The following is a 14,577-nucleotide window of genomic DNA, read 5'->3' on the forward strand; positions in this document are numbered from 1 at the left end:
TTTACATCCAAGTACTAACATTACACTAACACTAATAGACATTTAGAAAGACGTGGAATGAAAAGGTCGAAGCAAGGTCTTGCAAGGTGCCTACAAAACAAACAAACAAAAAAACGTTTGTGTTTGCTAAAAATCCAAAATACCAAATATTTTTCAGGCAGTTTGGTGCCTAAGTTCAATAAATTTGTGTGTTTGACTGAAATTCAGAAGTTGAAATTTATCCTGATGGCCTGATTGCATGCACATACTGTCAAGGAACATCTCCTTTTAATGAATCACCATCTGCATGTAACTCAATTTATCTGTTTTAAAGCAAAATGATGGTGAGTTTACTGGTGGTTACTTGTTGTTGGTGTGCCAGGGGGCTGCTTCAGTGAAACTAAGACTTTAAAATAACTTTACTATTGAGCCTGTACAGGTTGTCTTCCACACAGGGATGTCAGTTTTAAATGAACATAACTTGACTATAGGAAGTCAAGTGTGTAGATTTGTAATTTGTAGAGCATGGGTGAGTTCTGAAAGAACCTATTACATGAAAAAAAAATCAATTTAAAATTTATTGAGTGAAACAAAAAAATGAATTATTTTTTTAAAATGGGTTTTAAATGTGATTATGGCATCTTTAAAATTCTTACTGCATTTTTTTTGTTTGTAGAAAAATGACTCAATCCTCTGAGTTTGTTTTCGCGACCAATCACTACTGATTGGATAATAATAATAATAATAATAAAAATAGCTTTATTTACATAGCACCCTTAAGAACAGCATTCACAAAGTGCTTTAACAAGCCAACATGCAACACAATCAAGCAAGATATAGGAGACAAGTCAGAGCAGTCAACTAAAATAAATAGTAAAAATTATAATAAATTAAATGAATAATTAGCTAGATTAGCACTCATTAAACAAAGGAACTAGTCAGTTTAAAAATTAAAGAATAAGATTAAGGATTGTAGTTAGAAATTAAAACAAAAAATTAGAGAAAGAATTAGAGATTACATCACATCAAAGAACCAATTAAAAGTAAAATAAACCAAAAGAGAACATCTAAAATAAACAAACATAATACAAAATAGAACACTAAAACTAAATAAAGCTAAAAGTAAACCTCACATAAAAGCAGTTCTATAAAAGTGGGTTTTCAGAAGTGATTTAAAAGAAGTTACTGACTCTGCCAGCCTTATCTCCTCAGGCCTCCTAAAGTCGAGGGGCTCTGATGGAAAAAGCTCGGTCATCCTTAGATTAAAGCCTCGACTTTGGAATCACCAGAAGGGTTCCACCTGAGGATCTAAGGCTGCCAGCAGGCTCATGAGGGGTCAACAGATCATAAATATAGCTTGGGGTGAGACCCTAGCAAGCTTTAAAAGTGATCAGTAAAATCTTAAAATCAATTCTAAAATGAACCGGGGGCCAGTAGGGAAGCCAGGATATGTGTGATGTAATATTGTCTGTTAAAACGGATACAAAAACAATTGGATAAAAAAGTTGAGGCAAAACATTGCAAGATTGTTGCAATACAAAAAGCTTAACAATTAAAAACGCAACATTTGGCAGGCAATTTAGAACCTAGAACACCTCCCCTTTATGAATCACTAAATACAATACGTTATTCTAACACAATGTTCCTGTTTTACAGCAAAACGACGGGCAGTTCACTGTCATCCAGCTTGTTGGTATGCTGCGTGGCATCGCCTCGGGTATGAAGTACCTCGCCGACATGAATTATGTGCACCGTGACCTTGCTGCCCGAAACATCCTGGTCAACAGTAACCTTGTGTGCAAGGTTTCGGACTTCGGCCTTTCACGCTTCCTGGAGGATGATACGTCAGACCCTACTTACACCAGCGCTCTGGTATGAAACACTGAAGTCTTACCTTTTCTCTTGAGATGAAAATGAGACACACACTCCCTAAAGCTGAGTCAGTGTGCGTTATTTTATAAAGGAGAACTTGAATGGCATGTTTGAACTGCTCTAATTGAAAGCTCATGTGGTGCTGCCTGTAAGTTTGATGGGTAATTTGAAGGGTTAAACCCAGGTCTGACGTACACACTACAGTGCACTCCCACACTGCTCTCCCTATCTAGACACACATCACCTGTTCTTCCCTTCCTCCTTTTTCCAATATTTCATGCACCACACTTTCCTCCCAGGGGTTTTGTTATATCCATCACCCAGTTTGGATTACCATCAGTATTGTTAATGTGAACGGTGTCTCTCTCCGGAGCCAGGACACTGTGACGGTCGGGTTTCGGTCTCGGTTCCCTCACTGATGTTGTGCCCTTTGTGTTCACAGGGAGGGAAGATCCCTATCCGATGGACTGCACCCGAAGCTATCCAGTACAGGAAGTTCACCTCTGCTAGTGATGTGTGGAGCTACGGAATCGTAATGTGGGAAGTCATGTCCTACGGAGAGAGGCCGTACTGGGACATGACCAATCAAGATGTATGTATTTAACTTGCCTTTGGTACTTTTTAAAATGGATGCTGATGCTTGAGTCAACGTTCCCTCAAACATTTATACATGAGGCCTCAAAACAAACTTACATTTCTGGCTTGCTGAGTTTCATTACAGCCTCATATTCCCCAGAGATGCCTTTTGTCATTGTATCTGTTTTCCCTTAGCTAAACAGTGGTTTTCACACATGGGTTTTATATGAAAATTCCCCCACACTCACCACAGAGACATAATCAGATCATTTGCAATGCACAGCAGTGCTCAGTGGACAATTTCTGCTCTTGACTGGAGCCTCCATTTCCTATCTCCCTCTGGGTAGTGGAGGGGAGAGCAAATTATGGGGAGAGAGATAATGAAAATAGTTTCAAATTGAAAGTGAGAACACTAATGTGCTAAGAGGGACTGAGGACCTCTACGGTTATCTTATTAGCAGCTCCAGATAGTGTTTCTGCTCCATCGGGGTCCTCGTTTGGAGGTCTCATGAATGAGATTAATCTGGGTCTGAATGGAGCTTCTTTAATGGCCCTGATAATGAGCAGGGGATTGCTCGTTCTCATCACAAGTGTCCTCCGGGTTGTTCCACTCTGTTAACTGTGCACCACCTCTCTGCGCTCCCCTCGACCAACAACATCAACTGTCCAAGTCGGACGTATCTTTAAGGTGGCTTTATGGAGAGAGAGCATTAAATACATTGTAAAGGCCAGAGATGAAGTCACTGCTGGCAGAGTGCAAGTGGAAATGTGAAGTTGGTGGAATAAGGTTTATGTTCTTTCTGACCTAACTGCTGTTTCACAACTCCTCACGAGCAGAGCTAATGTGGTGATTTGTGCACAAATATATATATTTATACTTTTATATGTATTTATGGTGAAGTAATAACTATAATTTAATAGTTTAGACTCTTAGGCAGTTTTGCACATAGTGACGACTGCAGCAGTTGTTTTCACCTTGTAGTGTGAGGCCCAAAAACTCTTGTAATGTCAGTGCCAATATTTTGCCACTATTTTTTATTAGACATGACTGATTGTTGCAAACCTAAGTTGGAGCTAGTATCGAAAACATGACATTATCAACTCACAGCATCCATACAACTTGTTTTCCAGCTGGGTCATTATGTGGAATGTAACTCACATATTTTTACTTATTACTGCATATAGTTAAAGTCAAAGATGCTTGAACTTTACATAAACATATACATTTTTGCATATTTAATGCTAATTCAAATACTTTTCAGAGAGAAATATTGTACTTTTTTGTCAGATTTGATTCAACTATGTTGTCGTTGCACAGAGATTTCAAGTGCTAAGCAAGCAAAATGCAGTTTAGCATTTAACTAAAAGTACAAAAACCAGTAAAGTTCATTATATATATAATATGGGTATAAACAATATGGACATTAAATAAATAAATGCAGTATAAATACAGGATGAACACTATAGACATAATGAACAATTGATTTTTTTGCCAATGGGTCAGCAGTAGCACTCATTACTTTACAGTTTAAAATTTTTACTTTAAAAATTAGATAAACTTAAAAAAAACTAACAAGAAAACAATGCTTTGTTAAATTAAAAATATTTGTGGCCTTTCCCAAAAAGCAGCCTGCTGTGGGCCACTTTTCAAATTTCAAGTTTTTATGAGCACTTTTGTTCGCAGTTCCACCAAGGAGAAGTTTCCACTCTAAACTTTATTGACATTTTAATTTAAACTAAATAAAATGGCAAAGCTAATAGAAAAGTCTAAATAAATGCGCACAGATTGTTTTTTCATCTTCCCTCCTGCATTATTCATCTCACAATACTTCCAGTTTATCTTGTGAGCCTTTTGAGGGACCTGTCTTATAGACTGAAGTGAATTAAGCAACTTAACTGCATGCATTTGAAAAATAGCTTCATCTTGACCAACTAAACGCTAAAATGTTGCTGCTCCTGCTATCAGTCTAATAATATAATATATTCATTTATTTCATTTATTCATTTATTTTTAAAATGGGACAATTCGTACTGATGTATGTTTTCATGTAAATACGATAGATTGTAGCCATACGGCTAATTTCCGTCTCAAGTCCCATTGGCAGATCAAAATTAGAGAACATCATAAGACCATAATGGAACAAAAACATATATATACAAAAAAACAAAAAAAAAAAACGATAACACTTAGTGGACATGACAGACAAAAGCTGAGCTATCGAGGCAGCTACCAACCACTAATTAATTAACATTTACACATGATTATATTGCAAATATCTCTGTTGCTATTGCACATATCCCTCTACATTATTGCACATTGTCATACTACACTTATCCCTCTGTCACTATAACATAAAGGTCCGCTATATATATCCCTCTGACACTGTTACATTTAATTATATTGCACATTTCCCATTGCCACTATTGCACATAATAATATTGCACATTTCTCTTAGTCACTATTGCACATATCCCCGTCTACATAACATATAATTACCCTATACATGTCCCATCTAACACTATTGCACATATCCCATTATCACCATCGCTCATGATCCTTAAGCACTATTACACATGACTATATTGCATGAAGCCCACGTCTACACATTTAAAACAAATTACACAGAGTTTTCAGGGATGAGCTCAATCAATGGCAAACAAATTTACACAGTATTATGATCACAGATCTGATTTTCCAATAGCCATGGCTTTGAGATGTTTAGTAAATGAGGTGAGGTGTGGTTGTTCACGAATGGCACTTGGTATAGTATTCCAGGTTTGTGATGCATATATATATAATATATATAATATATATATATATATATATATATATATATATATATATATATATATATATATATATATATATATATATATATATATATATAATATATAATTGTAAATTGTTTTTCTTCAGCACTTTTTTTTTGTTTTACAACCTGCAGTAGTATAATAACTTCCATATGTAAGTCAAATTTCGAATGCAAGACTTGCAATTAACCCTTAGATGCACGAGTGATTGGACCCTACACTCGTACAGAAGTGGGTCAGAAGTGACCAGTATAAGAATCAGTGTATTTTTATGCCATTTTTTGTCATTTTGGTTAAGAATAATCATTTGTATTATTGTTTGTATTCATTTTTTTGTCCACACATGAATGATTTCATGTTTGAAATATGTTTATTTTTCACTTTATAACAGCTTTTGAACATTTTGATCATTGAAAAAGAAGAATATTACACAGAACAGCAATAGAAGAATGTCAACATCCATTTTGTAGACACTTTTTCACTCTGTTTCTCCAGCTGTTGCTGTTCTCCATCCCTCATCACTTCTTGTATGATATGATCAGTGATAAAGAGCTTGGGTAGTAACACAGACATTACAATTTCTTAGAAAGTATAAAAGGGAGCTTAAAAATGTAAATGTAATGACATGAAAAACATATTTTTGAGGAGTAGTTGGACAATGAAATGATAAAAACTTTTGATTACAAAGATATTGCAAGAAAACGACCTCACCGGGTCATTTTGACCCACTTGTGCATCTAAACCCTTAGATGCTGTAGTGCAGTTTTACAAACTATTGTTCTGGTACATTTACTGAAGGAAAAGATACAAGTATTGCTTCCAAAACTGGTTGCACACTCTCTCCTCTCCATCAATCAATCCCCTCTTTTTAGAACCTCCTAGTGACCCTTAGAGATCTGTGTCTCCCCCTGCAGGTCATCAATGCCATCGAGCAGGACTACCGGCTGCCCCCACCCATGGACTGTCCCAGTGCACTGCACCAGCTCATGTTGGACTGCTGGCAAAAGGACCGCAACAACCGGCCCAAGTTCAGCCAGATTGTTAACAACCTTGACAAGATGATCCGCAATCCCAACACGTTGAAGGCCATGACCCCTTTATCTTCAGGGTGAGTGACAAGAAAGCCGCTGATCAAATTTGTTTTATACGATTTCCTTGTGTTGACTTTGTCAATATGGGATGGTCTATTGTTCAGTTTTTTTCCTTGCTCCGTCCTTCAATCTCTGTGTGGTATTCGCATGTGTTCTATCTCAACCCAGAAGACAGGCCTTTGATTGAAGCATAATTTCACACTGATACAGATCTAGAGCATCTAGAACAACGTGATGCATTTGAGGTTTTCTCAATATAAAGGCTTTCCTCTTCCTAGCAGGAAATTCATGCTCTTGCTACAGTGTCATCCGTGGCACAGATCACTTTTGCCGAACACAGTGTCTCTTGTTTCTCCTGGCGCCGAGCGGTTATGTAAATTAAACCCTTTTGGTTTGATAGATCAGATCCTTCCCACGAATGCTGCAGGCGAATCCTGGATTGAAGCAGTTGTGCAGTTTTCGAAACAAAACATTTTGAAGCATTTCTGCTCTGGGTGTTAGTTTCCTTTGAGAGCCAGGGTTTACTGATTTCCCTTATCCCCGTCTGTACTTTCATTTGTGGTGGAGTGCAGGACCAAGGGCCAGATTTTCCACAGACACTGAGTGAACATATTGGCTCCCCGAAGCCTATCACTTCATTTGGAAAATACCCTTTATAAGGAATCAGTTTGGAAAATATTGGTTCACGGATAAGGCCAGCGGGATTCTCTAGGTTCTGTCTTGCATTTTGAAAATGTAATGTAATAATTCATGTTTGAATCAGACACAGGTGGTCTGAACTGGCTACGATGTTAGACCTGTCATTCTGTATTATTATTACACTTAATAGCCCCTCTTGTGTCCCCCTCAGTGTTCATCTCCCCCTCCTGGACCGTAGCATCCCAGATTTCTCCAGCTTCAGCACTGTGGATGAATGGCTGGATGCCATCAAGATGGGCCAGTACAAAGACAACTTTGCCAGTGCTGACTTTTCTACATTTGATGTGGTGTCTCAGATGACCATGGAGTAAGTGCCGATGGTTCCTGGTAATCTGTGTTTGATAAGCTTGAGGAATATGATCACAAGAAGCGAGTTCGCTCAATCTTGTAAATCCTCTAAACCCTGAACAAACACCAGACTCTCCCTCTGGCTCGTTATGAAAGACGCCAGCTCTGCATGTAATTAGCAGATCGTAATATTGTAGTCGCAAGGCTGAATGGTGGGCACAATAGCGCCGAGCCATAACAGTGCCCTTTATTGTCTGCCATGTGTGCAGCAGGCCTCTCTCTGACCTCAGTTTAAAGACTGCAAGGAAACTTTAGAATATGGGGTTAGTTAGCTGAAACACTAGGAGGAAAATTAGCTCAATATATAAAATAAAATCATGTAAAGAATGCCACTGGGAGACAAAAATCTTTTTTTCTTGTTGAGGGATAACAGTATCACAAGCCACAGTTTAACCCACAGAGATGTCGAGCGTCAGTTCTTTGAACACAACAGATGGTAATGTGTAATCCCACAAGTGTGAATACTGTTGCAATTCAGCATAAGGAGGGAGGAATGTCATTGTTTTATGGATAAGAAACTGTTCAACAAACGCTGAGTAAGTGATGTTTGGAAATGATGCCACCGCCGTGATACAATGCAGAGCTGTTTGTTTTGGCAACAACACATGACCTCTGCGATGAATGTTGTGTCTATGATAGACTGGAGTGAAAGAGATGTTGTGAATTTGTCGCTCTCTGTGTTTGTCTTAAAGTCGTGAGAAGTTTCAGTCGCAGAATAACTGACATTCAGACATTGTTTTTGTGATTGTATAAACGCTCTGTCTTCAGAAATGCATGGACACGCAACTGCTTTTAGTCAGAATGACAGGGTTTCATGCCAGCGTTTGTTACTGTCATCTCACTTTTAATTTTTCTTTTCTGTCATCATGCCATCATGTCCCTTTTTGTCATATTATGTAATGTTATTATACTACCAATTCCTGATCAAGACTTTCCGATTAATGCCAGGTTGTCTTCTTACTACACTACCGTTCAAAAGTTTGAGGTCACCCAGACAATTTCATGTTTTCCAGGAAAACTCACACTTTTATTCATGTGCTAACATAATTGCACAAAGATTTTCTAATCATCAATTAGCCTTTCAACACCATTAGCTAACACAGTGGAGCATTAGAACACAGGAGTGATGGTTGCTGGAAATGTTCCTCTGTACCCCTATGGAGATATTCCATTAAAAATCAGCCGTTTCCAGCTAGAATAGTCACTTACCACATTAACAATGTCTAGACTGTATTTCTGATTAATTTAATGTTATCTTCATTGAAAAAATGCTTTTCTTTTGAAAATAAGGGCATTTCGAAGTTACCCCAAACTTTTGAACAGTAGTGTATATTTCCATAGTTGGAAATAAAAATCGACAGTATGATAGGTTGATGGATGCTGAAGGACTACGTATAGCCTGTGGTAACATCAGCCTGACATCTGCTTCTGTCTATACTTACAGTGACATCCTGAGGGTTGGTGTGACGTTAGCAGGCCATCAAAAGAAGATCCTCAACAGCGTCCAGATGATGCGTGCACAGATGAACCAGATCCAGTCGGTGGAGGTTTGACCCTCCCGAGCAGAGGGGGGTAAATAAAGCGGTTGGGATGTATGGCTCTGGGCGCAGAGGATGGAGTGGATATTTTTTTCGCGTGACAGTGTGTCTGGTCTTCCCACCAGGCTACCATTCATCCCCCCCGGTCCTCTCTCCAGTGCCCTCTATCCTTCTCTTACCCCCTCACCCTGACTCTCCCTCCATCCTGGGAATCAGCTGTGGAGAAGTTTGTGAAAGCAGAAGTCCTTGTGATGACGCATCAGACGGCCCACAGCCCACCCACCTTTTAGAGCCAGAAATATGGGAGGTTAGAAGTGACCAGCAACACATTTTTCAATCTTCCACCAATTTTCATTTGATGTAGAACATTTATTTTTTGGTTTGTTTGTTCTGATAATTTTGTAAAGAATTTTTTAAAGAAAAAAGAAGAAAAACTGAAAAAGGAAAGGAGTTTATCTAAATTTATAGATGATATAAGGTTGTACACTAGATGAACTGAGTAGGAAAGCTACCCTTTAAAAGGGCAAAAGAAAAAAGAAAAACAAGGAAGAGTTGAGGAGACCATCCTCTGCAAGGTGTGGATATTGTCTTTGTTTTTAATTTTGGACATCGTGTGGAAACGCAGAGTTCTCTGATGCCTTCTGAAAGGCAAACTGTAGAGGAGACTGGGGGACCCGACGTGCACACCCAATTGTTTCCCCAGGAAACATGATTAAAAAAGAAAAAGAAAAAAAATACAACAAAAACACATTCAATCAGACTGACAATTCACACGATGAAATCAACACTCAAGAAAAAGAAAGAACTTTTTTTTCTCATTGCAAGTAATTTTCTATATTGTGTGACATTTTGTGATGAAGACTCCCTCTCACCTTGCTTCCTCTCACTAAAGACAAAATGACAAGTTTTTTTTTTCTTTCACAGTGAAATATTCACAGCCTGCCAAATAGAACTCTTCTCCTTTGCACCCCAGCCATGATCCTGTACTGTACATATCAGATGCACTTGACCTGCCATAACATGACGACTCAGAGACACTTAGAATTGATCAGTCCGGGCACCGAACTGACCACAGGGACAATTTAAGTTGTTGCCACCATCAGTTTATTTCTTTAATTTGTGAAAAAATATAGCTTGTGGAGAAAAAAAAAAACTGAAAATTGACTTCCTACAGAGATCTACAGAAAAGGAAACAGGTCCTACTGTTTACATCAGAGTCTCCATACATGCAGTACGTCCTCCCTCATGTTCATCTCCAGTGGCGTCTGTGCGTACATGCACACGTTGCACACACATACCACGTGCACCAAGAAGCTCCCGAAGCATCGGGACTCGCATGCTGAGTGAGTGGTTAATTTCACAGTGCTTTGATTTGCTGCAATTACTAGAACTGTGTTTGGTAAGAGCCTGGATTTGACACACTTTACAGGGTATAATGTGGCTGCATTATATTTACTGTTCTTCCAGTTTTCCTTTTGAAAAGACATTTTTATGTTTCAAGTGTTAAAGTTTTGATACCGCACATGGCCGTTTCACACACACACACACACACACACACACACACACACACACACACACACACACACACACACATGAATAGACTTTACAATCAGACGTTCATTGAATGAAAAACAATGCAATGTGTTATATTATTGCGATTTCTGTATGGGTATTATTGAATTGTTGTTCTTACTTTTAGATATTTTTTTTCTGCACTGAGTCTACTGTGTGACTCCAGCAATCACTCTGGATCTTCCATCAATGCTTTGAAGTTATTTTTGAATCCTGTTGGTGCACAAAACCATGTAGATAAACAGCATTTCCCTGTGACGGGCCTTGGTTTCATTTTATACGCAGTTTATGCATTTATTGTATGGTTTCTTGTGAACAATACTGTCTCATGAGTACAGAGCTGTCAATCATTGTCTGTGTTGTTGTCAGTAACCTGTCGTAAGGGTTATGAGGGGGAGAAGATGGCACTTGTAGCATGCAGTGATTCCCCAGTGACGGTGAATCAGGGAGGGGTTTATGTACACAGCCAGTAAATGATATCAGCAGTGCAGAGCTCCCACTGGGCCCCGCTCTGAGACCTGACAGCCAGACATAGACGTCCAGCTGTGAGCCATCGGTCAGATGTGTCTGGTCGCAGCAGGGCGGCCGCACCCTGATCACAGCCGCTCTGTCCAGGCACTGATTCCCTCCCTGTCTTCTTGATCACATACATGCCTGTCGGCCACCTGTCTGCCGCTTCCACTGATCTCCACATAGTCAGCTTTGACCAGCTGTCATGTTTCGTCTCGGCGCATTTAAAAGCATCAACAGCAGCAGGCGAGCCGACACTCATCGGTGGGGCAGTTGTGTCATGTCTTGTCTTGATGCTGCGTGCCACAGAGTACGTGACAAAAGATTCCTCCGTGTTCGCTTGTACCAAATCCTCAGAGGCTGACCTGAGTTTTCTTGTTGTCACTGCAGACAGCTTTAGCACCAAAGCCCCGGTTAAAGAAAGTGAGAAACCTCAGTTACTGTACTGCTGTCATCCTGCCTTTCACCATCCCCCTGGCTGTCCAGAGAATTTAAAGTCCAGGAGTGGAAGGATTTTTTATTCCCTTTCTCCTCCACCATCCTCTGCTTGGTTATTTTTATCTGCAGTACAACACATCAGAACACATATTTCCCTGGAAGCTTTTCATAACATATGAAACTGGAGGAGGAGAATCATGAGCTGTTAAGTCATAGCTAAGAAGCCAGTGAGAAGTGATGCTGTGACCTAAATGCCACTCATGCCAACATGCAGTTTGGTCTTTTTTTTTTTTCTTTTTCTCTGAGCTTTTGAGCATCTTCCCTTTCCATTTCTCAACACTTAACAGCTCATCAGTTTTATTTAGCGAGACTGTATGCCTTCTCATGGTACTGCAAATATTCCATCGTCAGGAAAAACACTTACTGTTCAAGAAATTAAGCTCAAGTATGTGCGAGGCTGGAGAGGTTTTGCTCCAGTCCCATTAAAGCCCATTCAGATGCTTGTCCATGGGTGCTGCCAAGACTTTGAGCTATTAATCAAGCAATTATCCTTGACGTTTGCTTCAAGGAACTACCTTAAACAGGGTGGCAGACATTCTTATTGCTAGTGCTGAATATTGCTGAGATTGATTTTATGCTGCATACTGTCTGTATTTTCTTGCAGCTCAGAGAATACTTTTTTTTTGCAGAGGTCTTTCTAAAGGTTTGGTTTCTTGTTTTCCATTTCATCTAAAGGAGTTTGAAAAAAACAACAACTTTTGTTTGAATGTGGAGTGTTGAACCGCATTAAGTATTTACTATATGTATTTTATGATTCTGCTGGCACAAAAGAGACATATTGTTGCAGTTCAAGCTGGACAAGGTTCATTGGGCCCTTATGTCCAACTTCTACATTATTGGAAAATGTATAGAAGTCGAGGTAATAAGTCATTTGGTACAGTTTTTATGATGGGCATATTTCTAAACTAAATTTCATTCTCTTTTATTGCCTCTGAAATTAGACTGGATATTTCATTGAGATGAAATTACTGTCCAGGTCTGTAAATTGTTTTCTGAATTTAGAAGTGCAGTTGGATATGTCAGAATGTTTGATCACTAGGAAAGTTGACAATTTGTATATACAGAAAGGTAATTGTGTGCTTTGTTTATTTCCCCTTAAAATCTGTTCTTTCTACTATTCACTCTCCACAAACACTATGTATTATTTAACTTTAAACCAGGTGTAGTTTTAGTGTGAAATTTTACGACGAAAATATGCCATCTGCACATGCAAAGTTCAGCTTCCCTTGTTAAAAAAAAAAAGAGCTTTTTACAGTTTTCCTCTGGAAATGAAAGATGTGTTGTGGTTGTGACACCAGTGATGGTTTCACCCAATGTCAGCCAACTGCAACTTTCAGCAAAACATATTGTACTTTTCTCCTTTTACATCTGTGAAGCAAATTAAAAACCACTCAGCCCTGCCCTCACCGTGTGCCAATTTTTGAAGGACGGAGGAAAACTGTTAAGTCTCAGTGTTACAGTTACATGATAGTGTGGATAAACATGAGCTGTGCCAGGCTGTACCCACTGGGCTGCGTTTGAACACCGCCTAACTGCAGTATGGTGAGAGCGTGAAGTCTGCCTCCTGTTGTGGCAGATAGAAAATGGCTTCTGTTTAAAGGCTGCTGGACGAAGCCCCAGAGCGCCCTCTGCTGCTGCGGTGGTCGAATGTGGCTCGTTGGAATTCCAGTTGCAGGTCCGGATAGTCTGCGAATGCTGCAGCAGGCAGAGCTCCACTGCCTCTCCTGTTCCCCTCTATGACCCCGTGTTTCTCTCTGTTGCCCCCCACCCTGCCCCTGGATGCCCCCTCCTCCATCACCGCTACCACTCTGGCTGTTGCTAACCAACAGCCAGAGTGGTAGGCAGGGGACCTCGGTGTGTTCCTCTGGTCTGTTAAAGCCCACATTATAGACCAGTGCCGGTTGAGACCACTGTGACTGATGTGGGAGATCCTGTATTTCTGTATAAATGTATATTGACTGTAACCCTGTGAATGATGTAACAATTTCATTATTTGTAATATTGTCATTGGTTTATTTTCTAAAAATGGAAAGCCCAACTTGACTCTCCTCAATAAAAAATAAGATCTGTTATAAAAAATAAAACGGTGATGAGTAATTTATTCAGTTTTTGTAAAAAAATAAATAAAATAACAATAATAATCTTTATGCAGAGTTGATTTGGATGATGCTAATTTTAAGCTGTGGTTTCACAAACATCAGCAAATTACGGAAATTCTTTGGCAGAAAACATACATCTCAATCTCTATTTCTCTCTCTCTATATATAGATGATAGATAGATAGATAGATAGATAGATAGATAGATAGATAGATAGATAGATAGATAGATAGATAGATAGATAGATAGATAGATAGATAGATAGATAGATAGATAGATTTGCATAGGAGATCTACTTGTAGACACAAAATACTTTTTGTGTCTTAATTTTTTTTCAAATTTTGCACAGAAAATAATTTAATTTAATTTAAAATCTATTCAGGATTATAATGGAAATATTGATGATGGAGATTTAAATTATTTTAGTAGCAAAAGAAAACCATAATATAATTAGCAAATCATTACAAGACCGAATCCAACAGTCATATATTGTGTCAAGATTAGGTTCAAAATGTGTTTGTTTTTTTTTTTTTTTACATCTTTTGTTGTGAAAAAAAATTATCATACCACATGAATTTAGATTTTTTTTATGACTGGCATAAATCTGTAGTTGCAACAAAACATAACTGTAAACTGTGGCTCTGACTGATTCACTGTCACTGGGGAATCACAGTCACACCAAGAAAGTGACATCAAATTGTTTATGACTAATTTTAGCTAAAATTACCAGAAATTTCTTTTTGTCACCATAGTTTTATCTAAATTAAAATTGTCAGCTTTGGTAAAAATGACATCTTGGTAATTAAAACAATTAAACAAAACAGTCATCTATGCAATTTGCAATTCAGTGTTGCTAAGCTACATTCATTTACATATTTGCAAAATTATTATTTAGATTTTGTGTAAATGTAGCAAAGCAGATACACATCTCCTAAGAATTGCCAATAGTTCTTAAATATCTCAAACAAACTATGAAAAAATTGAC

At 38.5% G+C, this 14,577-nt stretch overlaps 1 protein-coding gene across 4 annotated transcripts in view; it reads left to right on the forward strand.

Annotated features, from left to right (window-relative positions):
* ephb2b (eph receptor B2b) overlaps positions 1-13,578 on the forward strand; it is a 136,395-nt gene extending 122,817 nt beyond the window's left edge. For all 4 annotated transcript variants that reach the window (XM_023269817.3, XM_035947937.2, XM_023269818.3 and 1 more), the window contains exons 12-16: positions 1,636-1,851; positions 2,294-2,443; positions 6,153-6,346; positions 7,180-7,335; positions 8,821-13,578. In XM_023269817.3, coding sequence (XP_023125585.1) covers positions 1,636-1,851; positions 2,294-2,443; positions 6,153-6,346; positions 7,180-7,335; positions 8,821-8,929 — 825 coding nt within the window. In that variant the 3' untranslated portion in view covers positions 8,930-13,578. The remainder of the gene's footprint in view (positions 1-1,635; positions 1,852-2,293; positions 2,444-6,152; positions 6,347-7,179; positions 7,336-8,820) is intronic.
* Positions 13,579-14,577: the final 999 nt, after the last annotated feature.

The sequence above is a fragment of the Amphiprion ocellaris genome, chromosome 5 (assembly GCF_022539595.1).
Source record: "Amphiprion ocellaris isolate individual 3 ecotype Okinawa chromosome 5, ASM2253959v1, whole genome shotgun sequence".
NCBI lineage: Eukaryota > Metazoa > Chordata > Actinopteri > Pomacentridae > Amphiprion > Amphiprion ocellaris.